Source organism: Lissotriton helveticus, chromosome 2_2, assembly GCF_964261635.1.
Source record: "Lissotriton helveticus chromosome 2_2, aLisHel1.1, whole genome shotgun sequence".
Classification (NCBI taxonomy): Eukaryota; Metazoa; Chordata; class Amphibia; order Caudata; family Salamandridae; genus Lissotriton; species Lissotriton helveticus.
The window spans coordinates 289,185,017-289,208,519 of record NC_136060.1 but is presented as its reverse complement, the minus strand read 5'-3'; the positions used below and the strand labels follow the sequence as shown (position 1 = coordinate 289,208,519).

The following is a 23,503-nucleotide window of genomic DNA, read 5'->3' as shown; positions in this document are numbered from 1 at the left end:
CCTTGTCGACAAGGAGTGACCCCCCTGTTCAAACAGGTACCAGAGAAAATCTTGCTGGTCTGCATTTTCGAGGCTCCCGCCGGATCCCGAAGAATCTGCGACACAGGACACTGACTTCTTGACATCTCTGAGGCCGACACGAGATCCCAGCAAAGCTGAAACCCGCAGCCATCACGAGAGACGTGGGACCGGAACTCCTGGACACCGTGCATATTTGCACGTGCACCTACTTCCTGAGCTTTCCCGAAGTTGTGCAGTGGGCTACTTGTAGTCCAAGCCCTGAGCACCATCTGCACCGAAGATTGTGGGCCTACACTCCACGAGTGTTCCGTGGGCCCGCTTTTAGCAATTCTGCTTGAGGCTCCTTCGCGATGCCTGGTCCGCCGACTGGTGGGTCCCCACGAAGGCAACTCTTTTGTTTCTCTGGCTTTCCTGGTGGCTCCAGACGTGCCCTGACTCCCCTCCAAAGGGTGAGTCCCTCAGACTTTGCTGGTCTGCACCGAAGCCAATCTTTGCATTCTACGTGGGGTGCTGTTGCCAAGGCTTGTTGGGTCCAATCCGGATACCGATGCTGCATCACTCGACATCCGACGTGGGACAGCTCGAATCCAGCTCCTGGTTGTCGGCAAAGCCTCCTGGTCCTCGTGGCTGAAGAGTCGAGCTTCACCTCCTGCTCCTGAAATCACCCGACATTGCTGACGTCTTCTTGTTGCCTCCCTGGTCACTGGCCAATTACCCAGACTCTGTGCCCTCTGCTTTCAGGTTCTCCATATCTTCAATCCACCCTTGGACACTTCATCTGGTCGCCTGCAGCACTTCTTTGCAGCTCTCCGTAGGAAACGACGACAAAACCAGACACGAAAAGACACCTATGCACCTGGCTTCCCTGGGTAAGGTAACAAGAGTACTTCGGTGCTCCTGGGGGTCTTGACTTTCGAACTGTCCAGTACTGAAGTGGTTTGTTCCTAGTCCACTCCTAAGTGTCCTCATTCTTTAAAAACGTATTCACAACTTTCTCCATAGAAGTCAATGGTGATTCGCGGCTGTGTTTAGACACTGCACGCGTCCCCTGTGGGACTCCTGCGTCCCTACCTTGAGTGGTTCCTGGTTGCCCCAGCAGTTCTACAGGCCCTAGGCCTTGTCTTTATGTTCACAGCGATACTTATACCACTTTCTTAGCATAGGGTTTGTGAGGCCCCTAGGGCAAAACGTATACTGTGCTAATTTACAGTGTGCTACTTAAGTTTAACCTGTGTACTTTTACCTCTAGCCTCATAAAGAGAATAGAGGGGTGTGTTTAGAATAAATACATATATATTTTATATATACCTGGTGTGGTTCTCCTTTTATTTGATCATTTATGAGATTATAGACTGGTAAAACAAGCTGCTTTTCGTTCCTTTAAGACTTAGCCTGAAGGCTGCTCTCCACAGCTACTACTAGGATAGCTTTCTATAAAGGTCGTTTTTAAACCTACCATCAATAAGGGTCGCTTGGACTGATGCAAGGTGCCCACTAGAATAGTGGACAGCATATGCCAGGCCAACTTCTCACAAACATGCCTTTCACAGGAGATGCCTTTTTTTGGACCAGCAGTTAACGAGGCACTGCAGCAAATTTAGATGTTTAATGAGACCGCAAACAATGGGCGTTCTGTGTTTTGTCCATTAACCCACACCGCAGTGTCTTTTGATGATTTATTGTAGTTGCTCATATCCCTGCCATCAGCTGTTCCCTCACTTGCACTCATCTCTGTAAACATACCACCAGCAGTGCTCTCACTCTGAGCTCATTACATTCTAGAGCTCGAGCTCACTCACGTGCACATTCCATGCTACTTATGTGGTATCGTGTCAAGATGCATAAACGCAACACACTGAAGTTTAGTATATCCTTCAAGAGAGGAGGGATGCTTGCTAGGAGACCAACGGGAAGAGGTTGTTTCTCACCATCCCTCCAACAACGTCCACATCAAGGCTTCTGGCGACACACCAGGCCCACCGCCAGCAAGTCAACACCTGGCAAGACAACCCTTTCTTGGGAGGCCAAGAGAGGAAGAGGCCAACTTTTAAGGAGTTCAGGAGTGTCAGTCAAGCAACTGAATCTCCGTGCCCACAGCTCCACCACAGAACACCAGTGGGAGGGAAGAGTAGGAGGATCACCCCAGAAAATTGGATGCTAAACATAATATACAGTTACTGCATTGAACTCATCGAGAAACTGCCTCCTGTTCTCCCAAGAGCAGAACATATAGCCATAGAGGGTTCAAGAATAAGCACAACTGCGGCAGAAAGTTGTGAAGCTCATCAATAAACGAGCCATGGAAACAGTCCCGCAGTGGCAGACCAGAATAGGCATTTACTCAGCGTACTACTTCCTAGTACCTAAACAGGATCCAAGGCCAATATTTGATCTGTTAGCTTTACAAATTCATTTGAGCACAACACTTCAAAATGACAACTCTGCAAGGCATAATCCCACTCCTGAGGAAAGGAGACTACATGGCCACCATGGTCTTAAAATGATGCTTACCTGCACATGCCAATGATCCAGAGGAACAGAATATACATCCCTTTGGATCAGTCTCAAAACTGTCTTGATGGAGACCTTGTTCCTGGATTTGTACTTACATGTGCACAAACAGATGTTTACTAACTCCCTGCACTCTGTGGCGTACCGAGAATCATTATCTCCTGCAGTTGCCAGTTCAGCTTATTAATGGACATTGAGTGCATTTACAGAAAACTAGATGCATCAATAGATTCCACTAACTGTCAACAAGATTAAAAAAATGCAATTGAGGACCAGCATTAAGACACGAGTGACCTACATCCGAATTCAAGAAAGTCTACGCCCACAGGAATTATGCAGCAGTGGGCATAGATTTATAAATTATAAGCTAAGAAAAGGCAAATTGTGGGCTGCAATGCAGTACATTTTTAAGTAGTATTTACCTTTTTTTTTTTTTTTTACAAATGAATACTGTGTAAGAAAGGGTTTCACCTCATTAATAAAAGTTTAATACCTATTTATAGCTATCAGCAACTGTAATGTGATATTCCACCACGCAACAAAAGTCCTGCCCCTGCTTGGCAACATGTGGTAGCGATTTTAGTAACCTATGAGCCATTTGAGATAGTAACTATTTTTGAAATTATGTGTAAAACTCTACGCTACAGAATCACATAATTCCAGCGGCTCGGAGTAAGTTGGCCACCTTGTATGTGTGTCCATGGTATTTCTGTAGTGCAAATGTAGCTAAAAGGGAGTTGAGCAATGTACAGTGTCAAAGACGAGCTAAAAGTCAACACTTGACAGGAGAGAGGTAGATAGTTTGGATTATTAATACATAGTGTAGTGTTCTTTAAAGAGGTACGTCTTGAATAAATTATTAATGCACTGAATCCAGTCAATCAACAGGTTTACATTGTGGTTCTCGTTAGTCTAAATTGATTAAATATTTAGATAGTTATCACAAATTAGCTTTGTAGGCTGGTTAGTTGGTTTTTAGGTCAGTCTGCCCTCTCTCTCCCGCCCATTGAATTGAAATGTGTGGTCTTTTGACCATTGCTTAAGTCATCCTCTATCCAGATCACTTTCCAAGCCATATCTTAGTTGCATTTTTTTACTTAAATAAGCTAAAACAGTAGACCTCTATAACTCTATAGAGCAATATATTATTTTGGCTGTACAATGTTTAGGCTCTACAAATGGAAACGTCTCGAGCCATAACCTGTGTCAACTTTCTTTTTTTTAATGCGTACTATATGAATAGCATTTAACGTAACAATCTGCCACTCTTAGTTCTTGCTCATATTCACACACAAAGACTTTCGCTTTGAGCACATGCCGTACCTTCCTTTTCTCTCTTTTTGAGTATTTAAAGAGAAAATTAGGCGTTCTCTTTCCAGTAGTGTGAGTTGTAGAAGGGGAAGGAACTCTCCCAGCTCTATCTCTTTGAAGTTAAGATAATTGTAACCCTGTATATTTGGTTCCTAGTCTTGCTTTTCTCCACTGTTTTCCATGTGCCAAAATACTGTCCCAAACAATGATCTAACACTTATGAGCTACATTTTAGATGTGGCCAACTTTCTTCGCTCGGGCTCAGGTTGACCCAGGGAACCCTTCTACTTGTTGGGCCTTTGACTTTTGTTAAACCCCAAACATACATCTTGTCAGCCATTTTGAAAGTATATAAAATACTATTCCAAGACGGCTGACTGCAGATATTTGCTTTGCCAATACTTGTTACTTTAGCAAATCCAATGCTGACAACTAACAAGCACTGGCAAATTGAGACCAATTGGCATTGCTGGGGCGCTGTTTTTGATGGATCATTATGTTAAGTTTTCTGTCTATATATGGTGGCAATACACCAGTTTTTGTGCCTGTTGGCCATTTTAATAGTGTTTACTCTACCCGACCTTGAATAATGTGAGCTATGGAGTGCCGCTGCGGAATGCCCTGTTCAGAAGGTCAGAAGATTAAAGTAATAAGTGAGTTGTCTCTCCAGATTTTGAGACTAAACTACAAGATTATCTGGTTTTATAGCGCACTTCATTGCCTAGGGACTACTTATTTGGATCTCTTGAAGTGCTAGGTTTATCTGAAATTTGGGAAACAGCCATAGACCTTCAGTCCTTCAAAAAATTGGCCAAAAAGTCTGCACGGATAATCTCAACATTAGAAGACAAGAAAGATCTAGCCAACAAAGCGCATGGATGGATAACGGTGGGAGATTACGGTAAAATACGGCCACAAGCCTATCTTAACATCGGGATGAAAATAAAAGTTAAAGAAAAGTTTCTAAAACTGCGCCTTGGGGCTATCCCGATATTAACGCACCTGCCTCCATGGAAGAGATCTCATGTCTCGGACTTGTGTCGCCTGTGTAAATCGGGCAAGGAGGACATTGTCCACGTGATATGTATATGCCCGAGATTAAGGGATCTGAGGCACAACCTACTGCTACCATTTTTTAGATCACATGCTGCTCGGACCTGTAGGCAGGCAGTTAAACTGTGTTTCACCACCAGCAACATCAAACTGAACTGCCAGGTTGTGAAGTTCTTTGACCTAACAAAGGAAAGACTCAATCACACTTGAAAGACTCATTGGGACTTAGTAACAAGCTTGAATTGACCACAGTAACTGTTGCATTTATAAAAAAAAAAAAAAAAAGTTACATTACTTTTTATTGTTATATGGCTTTTATACTTTTGTAAAGATTTTAATTAATCATATACAAATAAAATATTACCTTACCATTACCTGGTTTTATAGCGCGCAAAGTTTGGTTCATTACATGCCTTGTTGTGTCCGTTACTCCTTCACAATTTGGTTAGAGGCCTAGTCTTCCATGTTTTAAGCCATCTTAGCCTATGATTCTCCGTTATCATTCACACTGGCAGAATTGTATTGTGTATTTACAAATGTTTAATTTAATCGTCTTGCTCTATTTCATATTTAGATCGCAGAAGTTAAAGTTAAGCTTAACGAAGCAAAACAGGAGTTGGAGGAATGCATTGCTTCGCAGGAATTTGGCCGTGCGTCTGAATTAAAGGAAAAAGTAGCAGATCTCGAAAAGATAAAAGCACAACTTTTGAAAGAAGAAGAAGAGCCTGAAATTAAAGAAGTACGCGTAGAAAAGGTTTGTTTGCTCTCACTACTCACCTCATTGCAATCACTTAAAATTTATGTTGACCCCTCAGGATCTTGGCTGGTAAGAAGAGGTTTGTCATTTAGCTTTATAATTACTATAGACTTTTGTTTACTTATTCAACTAGCTTTTTAGACGTACTTGTCCGCTTACCCAAGGATTTGTTAAGTAGAAGGTTTAAAATTACCCCCCCCTAACTTTACGATCACACAGCTGTGTGGAGAGTACAACTGAAGCAGGATAGCCTTTCTAATGTATTTTAGTTTGTCACATGCACTTCTAGTGGTGTTTATGAAAATCATTTGAAAACGTAGTCCTTGTCCTGAAACTCAAATATACATGGAAATGTAGAATTGTGCTGCATTATGGGTTGTCCTTAAGTAGTTATGGATGGTAAAGTTCTGTTATATTATACGTCTTGTGAAGTTTATTTCTTCATCAATATTCGGAACTTTTAAATGTGCCACAATACACATTTTGTGGTAAATTATCAGACCAGTGGATGTATGCTAATTTTTTGCCATTTTGTGTTTTTTCATAACTGATGGGGAAAAATTGTGTTGATCAAAAACAACTAAATTGTTTAATAAATGTTCTCTTTTTTAGAATGACCCCGACACTCTGCTGAAATGTCTGACAATGTGTTATGAACTTTTAAAGCAGATGTCCCTTTCAAAGGGGATTGGTGCAACAATGAATGGAATTATTGAATCTCTAGTAAGTATTTCTAAATGGGTGTTCATTCCTTTTGTACAGTGTCGCTTTTGCATGTTACTGACGAGGGGTGGTACACTGGTGCTATAAATCTGAATGTCCGATTATTAATCTCATTTTTAAAATTGGAAACTCAATTGGCATGACAAGAAATGCCAGTGTTTCCAAATATAATACATTTCAATGTTTTTGTCTTAACCTAAAACATTGATGGGAATAGTGAATATTTTACGACTTGGTATCTTGAATATGACTAATATGCTTAGGTGATTGTTCTGTCAGATGTTTAGGGTATACAGTCTTAAACAGACTACCTGTTCTGTGAGATAGCTTTACTTTATTTCTCATTCTGTCGTTTAGACCTTTGCATACAAAAGGTAAAAAGTGCTGCTTGTAGGAATGCTATAGAAACTGAACAGGATGACAAAGTATAAGAGGGGGGCACAACTCTAAGGAAGCTATAAAGAACACTTACCCTTCTAAAAGATCTTAAGTCCTTGCTATACTGTTATTTCTTATTGGCCCGCTTGTGTTTTTTTTTTGTACAACTCTTTATTGTTAAAGTTGCACACAGTTAATTACAACAGTTATTGTAAACCACATCCCATCAACACCATTGGGTCATCCTTTCAGTTGACAAGCAAGAGTACATCATTAGTTTACAGTTCGTTACACGCTCCTGCTAGATTTCTATCATAGGATCTCCCCATCCAGAGGACAGTTGGGGTACATATTTGTCCTCTGTAAATTTTCCACTTGTTCCAGATTTGTTCCAATTTCTCGGGGCATCCCCTTTTTTCATAGACTGACTTTTCTGCCACCATTGCTCAGTGCATATCTCTCTCCCATTCCGCCATGGTGGGCGCTGTCTCCAATCCCCCATCCTAGCGATGTTTCGTTAGCCTATTGCACAACTGAGTGTGACGAAAAGACGCTCCTTACTAGTGAGATGTCAATCCCCATATATTGAGCAGACATAGTTGTGGTGTTTGTTGTAGTTATTTGCCTAGCACCGTCTGTAGCGGTGTCTCTATTGCGCTCCAGTATCTCTGAATGGGAGAGCAACTCCACATGATGTTGAAGAATGTACCCTCCTCCACACATTGTCGTCTGCATATAGCGTCCTCTTTTCGTGTCATTTTTGTCATAATGTTGCAGGTGTAGAACGTTGAGTTGTATTAGTTGCGGTCTGAAGCTTATGGCAACTTTGGGTGAAGCAAGAGCGTGCTGCCAGTCCTTCTTCTAATTCACATAAATTACACTGCCATTGTTCCCCCAGTTTTGTAAGGGGGTCTGTAATGACGTTCACTAACTTTTGGTAGATTTTTTTATATGGCTTTACCATCAATTTGGTCACATAATAGTCTATCCTTTAACGGGGTTGATTCTGGGAGAGCTGAGCTTGACAGATGAACCGACATTATTGCATGTCTAATTTTTAAGTACCAGTAATTCTTGGATGTCGCCATCTCTAATTTCTCCCTCAACGCCCCGAAAGGCTTAATTTTGCCTTTTGCCCACAAGCTCCTCACTATTGAAATACCGATCAAATTCCATTTATCAAATCTTGGCTGTGTGATCAGTTCTCAGAGTACCACAGAGTCCCATCTGACTTATTTTAATTTCCCATCCTAGCTGTTTTGTCACCCTATGCCAGAGATGGACAATTTGTAGTGTTGGCCCCGTTAACACCTGTCGTTTGGGATTAGTGTATAGTTCCCATCTGTAACCTCTGGGACCCATTAGGAATTTGTCCATTTGGTATGCAGGGTTCGAGTGTGGGCCTTATATCCATTGATTGATTACTACGAGTTGAGTTGCCCGATAATACAACCGGATATCTGAGAGGGTTATACCAACGTCGTACCAGCCCTTAACTAGTTTACTTGCGGCTGTCATCTGGGGTTTCCCACTCCCATAGCAATGTTCTGACTTCATTCTCAATTTAGGAAAAATATGTATCTGCTATGGGGAGTGGTGTGTTTTGCAGAACATGCAAAAACCTTGGTAGTGCTATCATTTTAAAAAGTGCCCATGGGGGACAGCTGCAGTATTCTCCAATGTCGGGTATCGTCTTGTAGTCGTTTTAAGGGACTGATGAGATTACGTGTGTAGAAGAGTGAGGGATATCTTGTAACCTAGATCCCCAAATAGCGTAATCCTTCCTCTGTCACCGTCACTGTGCAGTCCAACGGTAACTTTGGGAAGGATAAATAATATTGATTTGGAGCAATTGATAAGTGTACCCAGAATATTTACAAAAGTTAGGGAAAATTTGCATAATTCTCCTTATTGATGAGTGGGGTGACGCCATGTAAAGGAGGATATTGTCAGCATATCGGGAGATTCTGTCCTACCATTCCTCTGTCCTGCGCAGGCCTCTGATTATAGGGTCTCCCTAATCCAAGCCGCTAGGGGCTCCAGCATCAAGGCACAAATCAGGGGCAAAAGGGGGCACCCCTGTCGTGTTACACGTTTGAGGGGGAAGGGATTCGATATGTGTCTATTTAGACTAACGTGAGCCAGGTGCTGTGCATGTAATAGCTTGTTCCTGGTTATGTATTTGGGGCCGCAACACAGTCTGTCTAGCACTTCAAATAAGTACGGCCATTCGATGGTGACGAACGTCATTCTAGCTTCAAGAGATGGAATTGCTGCTGCTTCCTTAATGGTGTTATTTCTTCCCAGCACTCTGTGTAGCCGTCTAAAATTTAGTGCTGTGTTGTGCCCCGTTATAAAGCCGGATTGATCGGGATGTACAAGTTTTGTGATCACTGGCATCAGTCTATTGGCCAGCAGTTTTGCCAATAATGTGGCTTCTGCATTGAGAAGCGGAATGGGTCGGTATTAGTCACAAAGTTCAGTTGGCTTAGCCTGTTTATGTATCACTACAATGGAAGCTAGTCTTTGGTCTCTGGGTAAGTAAAACTGTTGCATGCTTTTTTCATACATTTCTTTTAGATGGCGTGCGATTTTTGTGGCGATCAATTTGTATAGTTCATTAGAGAGCCCATTATGTCCCATTGCTTTCCCGGATTGTAGTCTATTAATAGCCCCTGTGATTTCTTAGTCTGTAATGTCACTATCTAGTAGAGTAATGTCATCTGCTGCTAGGGAGGGAATTCACATTTCTGCAAGTAAGACTCTAGAGTCTTCTGAAGTGGCCGGGCAGTGGATTTGCTGTGGTAAATATTTTAGTAATTTACCTTGATCAGAATTTCTATATCAATAAGGTTAAGTATGAAGAGCAGAGTCCGTGGTGGTTCGAATTCAGGGTCTTTATTCAGTAACTCGAGTTAAGGGAGAGCTCCGTCACCTGAGGAGGATCGGAAGAATCTCTAACTTGATTATCAGAACACATTGTATTTATACACAGAATAGAGGAAGGAGCTTCCCTTTAATGCAGGCCCGGATCATATGTTGCAATAAAACAGAAGTCATGACTAGGAAAGAGGCTGCATCATGAAAAGAGGAAACATGGCAGAGGAGATGAAGCTGAGTCATGATTAGAATGAGGAAGCACAAGAGAAGCAGAAATGAGAAGTAACACTAGGCTGGTTCCTTAGATAAGGGAGAGGTGGTCGTGACAGGATGTCTGTCGTGTTTCAGCATTCGGGGGCTCTTCTCGGAATTGGTTGTCGTGGTTTAACAGAATGGGGCCCATTTCTCGGAATCTGCCCGATTTATAGGGAAATGGTTACAAATGGGGGGGTCTTGTTCGCGGCATCGGCTTGACCACAGAAATGTACGGTTTGAGTGAGGAAGCTGGTTCTCGGAATCGCTTTGACCATAAGGATGTACCTTTGAATTTTTGGGGAAGGAGAGTGCGTGTGCAACTTTGTGAGCGCGTGATCGGTTCTTGTTCGTGTGCTCGTGTTCCGGCATGATGGGCTCGGGGACGTGACTGAAAAGGGTGTATGATGGGACATAACCTACGAGAAATAATCATTTTCCACATTCCCTCCTTGTCCCATAATATACCCTTCTAAAATTATTTTTCCTTTTCTAATCCACTTCTATACTCATTAGGCTGTTTACTTGTTCCTGTAACATGATTCTTTCCTTTTCTTACTTTCTGGACTGGGTTTTGGGAATGCAGGTAGTGATACAGAAACTACAGAGTGCTGGACCGCACTGAATACAGAGGCAGCAGGTGAAAAGAATGGCTAGAGCAAGACCTATAACTGTAAGCGCCTTCCATCCCCATGAGGACAGGAGGCCCCAGAGCCAACCCGTCAGGGACCAGGCACCGGTGTCTACATCTCGTTTTCTGGAAAGTGTATGAAGGCGGGAAATAGCGGAATACACAGAGGGTGCATTATCTGGGATAAATATACAGCAGCTGGACCCGATCAGTTCACATACACCACCACGGTCAGCCAATATGATATCCAGGACCATACGGTTCTGTAACGTCATGAGTCTGTCGGCAGCCATTTCAGCGGTGATGTTACTTAATGCACCAGCTGTTTCGTTTATGGCTCCCTGGACTACACGAGTCAGTTGTCTTATGTGGCGGCTGTTGATCATAGGCCCCCAGAATGGGATGACTCCTTTAAAGAAATCGCCGGCCTCTTGGTCCGCTGTATCTTCAGCGTCTATGGCCCCCCTTCGCCGTCTATTAATTACGGTCGGAATGTCACTGAGATGGTAATCTGCTGGGGCGGTGTAGGTAGGGGGGAGGAGAAATGCAATGTAGTATTTTCCGGACCAGCCTTGAGGTAGCCAAGTGCGTGCGTGAGGTCCACAGATAAAGTAGGTGTTGGGGGCAGTGGCCATCGTTGGGAAATTTGGATCAGGTAGGGTGTATGTCTTGTTACATTCACTATCTCCCATTTTCTGACCCTTGCCTTTTCCTCTTACGCAGAATAGGCCCTTGTGGGGCACGGCCCATCCTCCCTGGTCTGTCAGTCTCTTCTGGACAGAGAACGTCTCCCTAAAGGAGGTAGTGTCATTAAAGAGGGAATAACTGGTGTTTTCACTAATGTCTGCTCGTCCCCATGTTGCTGTGAAAGTTACCATCCTTTCGACGGCTCGTACTGTTTTTGTTTTTATCTCGTTCCAGGTACTAGCGTTCTTGATCTGGGTCTCAGGAATGTTTCTAACAGAGGTGGAAAATATCATAGAGAGTGCATAGGTAGATCCAGCATAGCCAAAAGGGAGAGGAATAAAAGGCATTCCTCCGTGTACGGAGTGTGGCATTAAGCCACAGACCCAACAATTGGTCTTGTTAATCACCAATTGGTGTTGGTGGAGTGTGGAGATGAACGTGTTATTGAAGAACTCTTTTCTTCTGCTCTTGAGATGTGGAGGAAGATCTACGTGTGAATGCATAGCGGTGTTGTTCAAAGGCGTGGGGGAAGACGGTGGGAAAGCTAGATGAAGGAACCAACCTAGACAAGCCATGATGCAGAAAATAAGAATCATGATAGAAAGGAAAATGGAAACTTTGTTCTGTAACAATTTCGCACAATGAGTCTTTATCTTCATGATTTCGGCTGCTTAGTCTGAGTAAAATATGCACCAGTGACCGGACACTTCCCAGCAACCGCTTCACCAAGCGTCCGTCTTGGGCTTAAATAGCCACTGGCAGGCCGAGGTCAGATGCAATGCCTCAAGTCTGTTTTGGATAGGATCGCAGCCGCGATTTGTACTCTTCTTTGGGCAAGAGTTCTGGAAGGGGTGAAATAAAGTCTGTCGTTTCAGTGTCTTTAAAGTCTGATTTTTTTAGTGTCTCTGATCTCGGGATCAGCAACTGCGTCTGAAGGAGTTGGTCCGTAGAAGGGTTTACAATGGGACACGTGGAGCCACCCTTTCCGTCCCTCGACTTTGACGGCGGTCCTCGTTGTAAGCAGCACCAGCTTGGGAGACGTCCACCTTCTTTCCAGAGGGCTGGTTCGGTCAAAGTTTCTGATGAGCACCCATTGGCCAGGTTGAAGGGAGTGCTCATCGGGCGTGGTCTTGTCTGGAAAGGCTGCAGCCACCTGTGAACGGCAAGAACGTAGTGCAGACATCAAAGAAGCCAAGTAATCTGTCAGTACATTTGCATCAATGTCAATGAGCTTTTTAGGAGATGGGACACCCCAGATATTCAGAGGCCTCCCAAATGTGATCTCATAAGGGGACAGACCCGTCCGGGAATGTGCCACCATTCTCATGTAGAAAAGGGCAACCGGAAGGGCTGTAACCCAGTCTATTTGCGCATATTTTTGCTAACTTCGTTTTTAATGTCTGGTTATGTCGTTCGACTAGGCCTGCTGCTTGGGGATGCCTAACACAGTGAAATTTCCAGGTGTATCCTAACAGTAAGGAGACAGCCTCCATCAATCTAGAGGAGAATGGTTGTCCGTTGTCAGAGTATATGACTCTTGGCAACCCATAGCGAGGGAAAAATTCCCTTACTAATTGCTTGGCAGTCATTTGGGCACCATAGTCTGGGACAGGGTATGCTTCAGTCCATCGAGTCAAGGTACAGACTACTACGAGGACATACTTATGTCCCCGACATCTTTCCATCTGTATGTAGTCCATTTGTAGGACTTTGAAGGGGTGATCTGGAGGATGGAACCCTCCTTTTTCAACCGAGACACTTTTCCCTGGATTGAACTGACAGCAAATCATACAGGTTCGTACTTTTTGTTTGGCTGCTGCACGCAGATGCTTGTTGTGCCATATCAAATTCAGACTGTCTAACATTCCTTTTTCTCCTAGGTTTGCAGGACCATGGGCAGTTTCTATCATTACAGGAACCATTAGGTCAGGGAGAAACCATTTGGACTTGTCCTTTGTTACCCAATCTTGATCAGTGTGTGAACCTCCCTCCCTCCTCCCATTTTCTCTTTTCGGTCTCTGTGGTTTGGTTTTGGATGTCTACTACATCTTTGGTGGGATCGATAACTGGACAGATAGTTCTAATGGTGGTTTCGGTGTTTAGTGTCTCTGTCTGAGCAGCATGTTTAGCTGTAGCGTCTGCCAGAGCATTACCTCTAGTGATAGAGTCTATGACCTTGGTGTGTGCTTTACATTTTAGTATGGCTACTTCTGTGGGTCTGTGTATTGATTCTAGTAGCTGGAGGATAAGATCTCCATGTTGGATCTTGGTTCCATGAGAAGTTAGGAAACCTCTCTCCCTCCAAAGGATGCCAAAGTTGTGGACTACCCCGAACGCGTACTGCGAATCGGTGTAGATATTGACTCGTTTTCCTTTGGACCATTCACATGCTTGGGTAAGAGCTATTAGTTCTGCTGCTTGTGCTGAATGTACGGATATTCTGGCTGCTAAAAAGACTGTGTTTTCTGTAGTGACAGCATAGGCTGCTGAAAGTTCGCCTGATTGGAGGCGCATACAGGAACCGTCTACAAACAGTGTGTGTTCTGGTGTACTTAGAGGGACATCTGTAAGATCAGACCGGGGTTTTGTGACTAGTTCGACTACCTCTAAGCAGTCATGAATCTGATTGTCAACTGGAACAGTAGGCAGTAGCGTAGTTGGGTTAAGGATATTGCATCTTTTGATGATGATGTGGGGTTGGAAAAGAGTGACATAACCGGTGAGGCGAGCAATGGTCAAGTGTTGTGTCTGTGTCCTATTCAAGAGTAGATCCACTGCATGTGGAACTTGTACTTCAAGAGAGTGTCCTAGTACTATGGAATCACTTTGTCATATTGCTAGAGCTGTAGCTGCGACAGATTTCAAACAGGCAGGCAAACCTTGTGCAACAGGGTCAAGAGTGCTAGAAATATAAGCACAGGGACGATGTTTGTTGGCTTGTGTTTGTGTGAGTACTGACAAGGCTGTACCTTCCCGTTCTGTGACAAAGAGGACAAAAGGTTTGGGCTTAAATAGCCACTGGCAGGCCGAGGTCAGATGCAATGGTTGTAAGAGGTTGTGGTCGTTAGCTGTATCAGGGGTTTGGCCAAATATGCAAACTGGGGAATCCATTGTCTACAGTAGGACGTGAGGCCAATAAAGGCACGGACTTCTTTCTGTGTCTTGGGGACAGGAATGTTAAAAATGAGTTGAATTCTTTCAGGTGTGAGTTCCCTACCCTCCTTTAAAAGCAGGTGTCCTAGGTAGGCCACCTGCTGTAAACACAATTGTAATTTCGAGGGTGACACCTTGTGGCCATGCTGTGCAAGGAACATTAGGACAATTTGTGATGCTTGCTCACATTCTGGTTCGGAGCGTGCGGTGATCAGTAACTCATCGACATATTGTAACAATGTCGTATTGGCGGGCAGAACAATGTCGTCTAACTGTCTTTTAAGTGCCTGACTGTAGATACTGGGGCTTTCTGTGTAACCTTGGAGAGCTCTTATGAAACAGAAACTGCGACCCTGTAGGGAGAATCCGAATAGGTACCGACTGTCTGGGTGAATTGGTATACTGAAAAATGCGTTTTTAAGGTCAATAACTGTAAAGTGTGTGGCCTCAGGATCTATAGCTGTTAACAGAGTACTGATGTCTGAGACCACGGGGTATTGTGGTACTACACATTTATTGAGTTCACGTAAGTCAACCACGAGTCTGTAGACTGGTTGCGCAGCATCATCAGTTTTCTTTCGGACTGGCAGAACTGGCGAGTTACATACGTTGGAAGGTACTTCTCTAACTACTCTAACTACTCCTTTTATTATCAAATTATCGATAATCTGAATAAGGGCTTGTTCTGCATCTGGAGGTAATTTGTATTGACGGACACAAGGTAGGACAACGCGTTTCTTCAATGTCACTAGGTGTGGTGTAATATCAATGAATCAATGAATATCAATGCATCCTACAATTGTTGGATCAGTAGCCCATAGTGTAACAGGAATGTCTCTTAGTCTTGCATCTAGTTCTCGTGTGGTGAAATGACCTTTGAAATCTCGGAGGAATAGTCGGACTCCTTCCGGGGAACAACATATTATAGCACCTAGTTCTTTTAGTGTCTGGATGCCAAGGAGATTTTCGGGACAGGACTTTGTAAGCACCAAATCGGTGGAATCGGTGGAAGTTGTAAGAGGACCAACTTGAAGTGATATTGGTTCAGAAACTTTGTTGATGACAGGTGTACCTGAAAAACCCAAGGAAATACTATTTGAGCCAGAGAGGGGTACCTTGGGAACTTCGTTGTGCTGTACTGTCGTCCTACTAGCCCCGGTGTCAATCAGAAATTTTGCTTCTTTACCTAGGAGTTTAGCATGTACATAGAGACCCTCTTGGTCAACCAGGACTGGGATCAGTGGACGACTATCGTGTTCCTCCCAGCTGTCTCATGAAATTGTGGGGAATTCAGGATAGGATGACACTGGGTACTGGTAGAGTTGGGTGGCAAGTTTAGCATCAGTTGGAGGAGCTGATGTGGGAGCAGAAGGTCGAGGGGGATAGTTACGAGGTTGTATTCCCAGTGGCAATATTATGTTGTAATACTGGACAGTCACGCACAAAATGACCTGGCTTTTTACAATAATTACAAGTAACTTTTTCCTGTGACAATTGGGGTTGTTTAGGGGTCTGTTGGATCGTATTAGTTTGTGCTACCAATACCTTCATTTTAGTATCTTTTGTCCTTTTCTTATTCTTGTTCGTCCCTAATTCTATTTTGGTGATATTGGAGCATCTGAAGCGCTTGTGAAGAGGAGCTTGCTTGCCAAGTACTCTCTACCTTCAGTACTCTATTTCTGATCGTGGGCAAGGCATTTTCTACGAATTTGGAGACAAATAATCGACTATAGGCGTCTCCACCTGAGGAGAGGCCGCTGTTGATGAGAAAACATTTCTCTAACCTTGTATAATAGTCTCCTATATCCTCATCTGGTTTCTGTTTGCATGCAGAGATAGCATCCCAATCTTCTTTCTTAGTGGTCAGCAACTGGGATAGTATTTTAGGGAGAAGGCGAGGGAGTTCCTGAACTAGAGGTCCCAAGCCTTGTCCAGGATCACGAGTAGTGTCTTCTTTCTCTAAATCTGCCCATGCTACCTATTTCCCTTCAACCTCCCAATCCTTTCCCTTTAGCTTGTCATACGTTCCTTGAGGTAGCAGGACTTTGAGGAGAATATTGAGGTCCTTATAAGTAAAGGAACCCATTTGAAGAATATCCTTGAGTTCCCTATGGAAACCCGAAGGGTCTTTCTCATGGGAAGGGACCATTTTCTTCATCTCTAGTATTTCTAGTTTTGTCAAGGAAGTGTAAACAAACGTTTGTTGCAACTTTCCTGCGGAATCTACAACGGGGTGTACTTCTCGGAGCGGGAACTGTCCTCGGTCATAGTGATGGGGATTTGTCTCGTAACTGTCTGTAAAGTATTGAATATATCGCTGTCGTAGTTCAAGGAAGATATTAAGGAATTCTTGTCCCCTGGCCACCCACCTCCCTTCTAAACAGTCTCGTAAGAGAGGATGTAACTTTTTGGGTGGGCAACCAGTATCTTGGTACATTGTAATGAGGTGTTGAACCATATAGATGCTAGCTAGCCTTTGAGATGCCAGAGGGATCGATAAAAACATTTGAGCAACTATATCAGGGCCATATATAGAGTATTGAGATACCCAATGGGTGCTTGATCTAGTGAGTTCTTTTTCTTGTGTGGTGAGTGGAGGCTCGTCGTCCATCCAATCATCTAGAGCTTCTTGTGTTCGTTGGAACAACCTATCTGTAGGGGCTGACCATTTCTTAGTTTTAAGTTTGAATTGTTCATTATTCTGAGAACGAGGGATACGGGAGCGTACGGCACCGTGAAAAGCAGTTCCTTCTTCCCTGTCTTCGTTTGTACTCTCATTCTCAGTTTCCTGGGTAGGGGCATCTTTTTGATGGGAATCAGAAACCTTGCTCGTGAAGAGTGGAATAAAGAGATCTATTTCTTTTATTTTATTGTAATTTCCTGTGACCACTGCCTGATCTAGTTGTAGTAAATCATCAGGAACTCTTTTTCCTGCGCTAGCTATCATTCTGATAAAACAAGTGATCATGAATCGTGAGAGGCATTTTCTATGTGCTATGGGTCTATTTTTAATAGCTTCCTGTAGGGCTTCTAAATTTTCTCCTGTTCGGAGAGCCTCGTAAATTTTGTTTAGGCAATTTGTGACATTCGGAACCTCCCGTATACCTTCTAGAGCCTCTCTTAGGCAGAGGGAGATATCTGCTTGTGAACCTTCCCCTGGGGTTGGGTCATATTCACATTCTAACATAGGTAGATCACCACCCGAAGTGTCAGGGATGGGTTCCGTCTGAGTAACTATTCGTCTGGCTGTTATCTGAGTAGTATAAGCAGGAGGAGGTTCCATTAAGTAAGTAGTAATAAAATCGTCGGGTACAGAAGGAACCTTAGGACGTGGAGGTGCCGTAGGGGTACTAGAGTCTGAGCTAACCTCGGACCCTGTTTTTGGTGAGAGGACAGGATACATACCCGTCACTAAGGCCGAGACCTCCCTTTTCTTTTGTTCAAAACAAATATCATTCTGATCCTGTAACTTTTTCATCTTACTTTCTTCTGACATTCTCTTTGCTTTCTCCACTTTCCCTTGTTCTTTCTGTTCCTTTCGATGTGCTTCTTTTCGCCATAGTTCTACACTTTCTAACATTGAGGATCTTGCTTTCTTTTCCAAACATTTTTTCTCGATTGCCATAATACAATTCAAATCCCATGTACCACACTTTGGCCATCTAATCGCTATCTCTAAATCTTTAGTGTAACCTTCCCAAAGATCCAAATACAAGATGGCGCCAATTCCATACTTCGTATACATGAAGTAACCAGGAGTATCCTTCGGGGGGGACTGGTACAGATTGTTCCAGTAACCCCTTCCGGGTACCCAGTTTACACAGTTTAGAGAACAAAGGCATTGTATTAGATACAAATAAAATATACACTTGAAAAAACTTGATATACTCTGAGTATCAGAGTACAAACATACCGTTTTCTAGAAACCTAGAACCCGTCTTTACCGTGCTCTGAAAATATCAGAACCCGTCTTGACCGTGCTCTGAAAATCAGAACCCGTCTTGATACACCCCCAGCAGTACTCACCGAGGTGCAGAGAACTTGAAGATCTTGAAGATCTGGACACTTGATTACGCAGCGCTCGTGGACAGGGACTGGTCGGGTTTCAGACGACCTCGGACTCGGCAATCTTCACAGGTTTCGGGCTCTGGGTCGAGACTTCCGCTGTCGTCCTCACCGCCTCGTATGGATGCTCAGATCTTGGTACAGCCTCTCTTGGACACGAAGGAGTTCATGCAGGAACACCCTGCAGTGTGCACGTAGAAGTCCGTCGATGTCTTGAAGAGACCGGTCTAGGTCCGCATCACCGGCGTGTGGGGAGAAAGGGAAGTTCCTATTCGGGCGCCAATTTGCTGTGGTAAATATTTTAGTAATTTACCTTGATCAGAATTTCTATATCAATAAGGTTAAGTATGAAGAGCAGAGTCCGTGGTGGTTCGAATTCAGGGTCTTTATTCAGTAACTCGAGTTAAGGGAGAGCTCCGTCACCTGAGGAGGATCGGAAGAATCTCTAACTTTATTATCAGAACACAATGTATTTATACACAGAATAGAGGAAGGAGCTTCCCTTTAATGCAGGCCCGGATCATATGTTGCAATAAAACAGAAGTCATGACTAGGAAAGAGGCTGTGTCATGAAAAGAGGAAACATGGCAGAGGAGATGAAGCTGAGTCATGATTAGAATGAGGAAGCACAAGAGAAGCAGAAATGTGGAGAAGTAACACTAGGCTGGTTCCTTAGATAAGGGAGAGGTGGTCGTGACAGGATGTCTGTTTGTCGTGTTTCAGCATTCGGGGGTTCTTCTTCTCGGAATTGGTTGTCGTGGTTTAACAGAATGGGGCCCATTTCTCGGAATCGGCCCGATTATAGGGAAATGGTTACAAATGGGGGGGGGTCTTGTTCTCGGCATCGGCTTGACCACAGAAATGTACGGTTTGAGTGAGGAAGCTGGTTCTCGGAATCGCTTTGACCATAAGGATGTACCTTTGAATTTTTGGGGAAGGAGAGTGCGTGTGCAACTTTGTGAGCGCGTGATCGGTTCTTGTTCGTGTGCTCGTGTTCCGGCATGATGGGCTCGGGGACGTGACTGAAAAGGGTGTATGATGGGACATAACCTACGAGAAATAATCATTTTCCACAGTGTATCTGTCTAAAATGTGTTGCAAATGCCTCCACTATTCCCTGTGGGTCATTTATCATTGCTCCATTCTAGGATTTCAGACATGCTACCCATCTGTTTGCTTGTTCGCGTCTATCAAACCAAGCCAATAATTCACCCTTTCATATATTTTGGGGAGTACAGTCAGTCTTTTAATTTTGGCTTCCTCAGTTAACCTATTTTTATATTCCTGTCTTTTCATATCCAGCGCATGAGCAGCCTTGGCGCTGTCCGTTTGGGCAGCATGCGCTTCCTTCTGTAGAATCTCCGTTTCTAACTCTAAAAGGTCTTTTTTCGGTCTTTTTTATGTCTGATCATCAGGGAGGTCGCCTGCCCTTTAATTACAGTTTTGAATGCTTCCCAAAGTGTCTGGGAGGAGGAAACAGTCTGTGTTTTCTTTCAAATAGATTTCTGTAGTTTGAACTAAGTCATCTTGTATATGTGAGAGTTTTAAGTACCCGGGGTTAAGAGAGAGAGTTTACATGTATTGCCCACCAAGTGGGTTTCCTGCAGTAGTACTTCGACAGGTGTATGACGTCTGAAATATTTTAGGGCTATTCCTCTTTTCAATTTGTCCCCCAGCCTATTGACGATCCAGGAGAGTAACCTGAGGGTGGAATCGGTCTTACTCGAGGTCATGCTTGTTGTGGTAATAGGTACTTCTGGACTTTTCTCCCCATTGTCAGAAGATGTGGCTTGATGTTTGCGGTGTTGCGCTGTGTATGTCGCTTCCTGTGCTAAGCTGATCTTGAGTGTAAATCTGTTTCGAAACTATGTGGAGTGTGCTACTTCTGCTAATCTATCTGTTACGCTACAGCTACCCCAACTTGCTGTATTAAAACAATAATACTAACTGTTGTGAAAAGGAAATGTTTTATCCCCCTCCCTGCATGACGGTTCTGGAACTGCCCGCCTCTCTAACGTTGCAGAGTGCCTGTGGTCCCTCCCCATTAAACTTCGGGGGAATCTAGGCCCCCCACAAGCCGATGTCCCCACCCATACTCCTCCCAATGATGAATACTGCGTGGTGCCAATTTCACAGTTCTGTATACTTTTCCCGCTTTCTTCTTGTTCCATGAAATAGCGCAGAGGAGTTAGCAGTTCATTTTTGTGTTAATTACCATGACATTAGTGCAGGACCTTTTGCTTCAGACCCCATAGTACTACATACAATTCGCCTCTGTGGCTACAACAGATTGTTTTAATATTGGAACTAAAGAATGTAATCTTACGGTTAGCTGCTCACTCATGTTTGTCCGATCCTTCATTTGATTTCCTGGGGCTTTCTGGCATTGCATCAGTTGTAGTCATCCGGTTTGCACTCTTCCCTGACTTGTCGTCCGAGGGCTTAGGCCTGCCCACTGTGCACCATTCTTCTAGCCATTCCCAAGTGTCATCAGGAGTGGAAAAGAACCAAATTGTACCTTGTGCCTCCACCCTCAATTTGGATCAGCATTATGTACTTTAGTTTGTTGTCTCTGAGCACCTTTTTCACTTCAAGGAAGTTGCGCCTTTGCCATTGCACATTGGGTGTGAGGTCTTGGAAGAATGCAATTGATGCACTTTCGTATCGTACTTGTGAAGTTGTACGGGCTGTTTGCAGTATGATGTCATGGTCGCGGAAATTAAATATCCGGGCAAGGATCGGTCTTAGCGGGGCTCCTGGTCTGGGCTTTCCTCCTGTGACTCTGTGCCCTTTCGGCAGAAGAGTAATTTGCAGTCCTAGGGGTTGCAGGTATTGTGGTATTAATTCTTCTACAAAGATCTTCTGCTAGCCCCTCTGCCCGTGCCAGCAGCCCAATAATTCTTATGTTCTTTCTGGGGCGGCCTTGGTCATAATCCAACTTAGTTTCTAGTGTTTTGCAATCGTTGAACTTGTTGTTGAAGAGTCTTGGAGTCCACTTTCAATGAGTTTGTCACGACTTCGACTTCTTGTACCCGGTCTCCCAAGTTGTGCAGATCGGCTCTTATTAACGAGACCTCAGTGGACACCGAATTATATGTGCTTCCAATAGAGTTTGTACTTTATTGATCGCCGCCCTGACGTTATTTAATGTCGGTTCCTCCTTTTCTATGGGGCGGTTGGATTGGTTATGCACTTCTTCTATACTTTTATGTAGGGCACACTTGTCTAGCTTAGTTTGATGTGTCCCACTCCCTCCTTTGTTGCCCACATGGTTGGTGTAGACCGGTGTCATTTGAGACGTTTGTCCAAAGGCTCCTCTACCTGGGTACTCCCCACAGCCCGCTTGGTGAACGTTCGCCACGGCCTGTCAGTTGTCCCTGTGGAGGGAAGGCCTGGATTATCTGTGCGGCGTCTTGGTTATTGCGTTTTGTGTGGGCGTTGCTCGGCGTGTATTAGCTTGACTAGGTCAGAAGAAAGAGAGTGGCACAGGTTTGATATGTTACATTGCTCTAGTGCTCACCCCACAGCTGCACAGGGGCGAAGGGGCAGTCCTTCCTATTAATCTGCTCTCTGTTCTCTCCTTTGCTGCCGGCGAGATACAGTTCTTTTCCTCTCAATTATGTTGTTCGCTGTACTCCGTGTCACCAGATCTTATTTGTTGGGGCCTCGATATCTTCTTGTCTCAGTCGCCAATTACAGCTTCCCAGCTCCTCACGGATGACTTCTGTACCACCGGTACACCCTGCAGGGTGCAGAGTCCGTGGGCACTATTTATTCTGGACCTTCAATTCAGTTAACCTTATGGCCCTCTCAGAGGCAGAGTCCCTCCCACGGTCCCTACAATGCCTCTGGGGACCCAGTCAACCCCCTATGCTCATAGCGGCCAGGCACGCTTTTATCTCGCTGTGCAGATATTTAAAAACTTCGTGTCAACAAAGCCTCGTCGCAGTACTTAACACAGCTCCATCAATGGAGCCTCACAGGTGCCCGCACCCCCCACCGCCCCGGCTTCAGCTCGATCAGGCCTGCTCACCGCCGGGTGCCCCGCCTTCAGCGCTTCGCACCGGGCTCCCGGGCATGCCCAGGCCTTTGCGGTTGATAACAGTACCACCGGAGACGTCTGTCGGGAAACGGACCTCGCTGGCTCCACTTCGACTGATTTATGTAGAGGACTTTGGAGGGAAAAGGCTCGGCTTCACGGGAGCTCAACTAGTGTGCGGCCATGTCCCAGTAGTGTTGGCCACGCCCCTCCGGCTTGTGTGATTTTTGATGACTTTCTCTTAGTTTTGTTTAGTGCCAAGATGCTTGTTGAGTGAATATTTGTCCTTAATAACAAAAAAAACACAATTGTACATCAGTATGGCTTGTTGCATGCTTGATAAGTCTAGATGTACATCGGTGCCTCATTTAGATGGCCTGTGAAGCATAGTTTTCGCAGTCTGGGTTGTAAATCCGATGATTTTCTAGAAGGGAGGCTTTTTAATAAGATATCACAGCACATTTAGATCAAGACGTATAGTTCAAACATTAACTTGAAATTAAACGGAAACTAGAAATTCAAAAGTAAAGTAAACTTATTTCAACTACTTTCCAATCCTTAAAATACACATTCATTCATTTCTTCTTTCAAAGGAGTATGAACCATATGAAAGATGAACCCTTATTTGTTGCTCAAATGGTCTGCTATTAGAATATATGTACGTTATGCAGTGGCCACCATTGCACTTTGTGTTTGGCATGATATTCGGCTAATCAATTAATGCTCTGATATTAGCAATGTTCGGTGAAATGTCAAACTGAGAAGTCTGTCCTGCCTTTGGCTCACTAAGACTGGTGCTTGCATTTTGGAATGCCATTTGTGCAGCGCATACTCTAGCCATTGATGTAAGCCTTAGACTTTGTCCCAGTTTCTCCTGAGATTATACGATTAAGTAGGCATATCCATCGCTGAATAATGAACAGCAGCATCTGACACAGTTGAGCTGACCCTATACTCTCCAGATGGAAGTGCATCTGTACTTGTCCTGTGCTCAACAGTCTTAGACAACTCTGGGTGGGATGGGAAAGTACGATTGTCTGCA

The 23,503-nt window shown here is 44.1% G+C and overlaps 1 protein-coding gene across 1 annotated transcript in view; it reads left to right on the top strand.

The window, feature by feature from the left end:
- Positions 1 to 23,503, top strand: part of NCAPG (non-SMC condensin I complex subunit G) — a 453,174-nt gene that overhangs the window by 235,322 nt on the left and 194,349 nt on the right. Inside the window, exons 12-13 of the mRNA XM_078678420.1 lie at positions 5,471 to 5,650; positions 6,266 to 6,376. Of these exons, the coding sequence (XP_078534546.1) occupies positions 5,471 to 5,650; positions 6,266 to 6,376 (291 nt within the window). The remainder of the gene's footprint in view (positions 1 to 5,470; positions 5,651 to 6,265; positions 6,377 to 23,503) is intronic.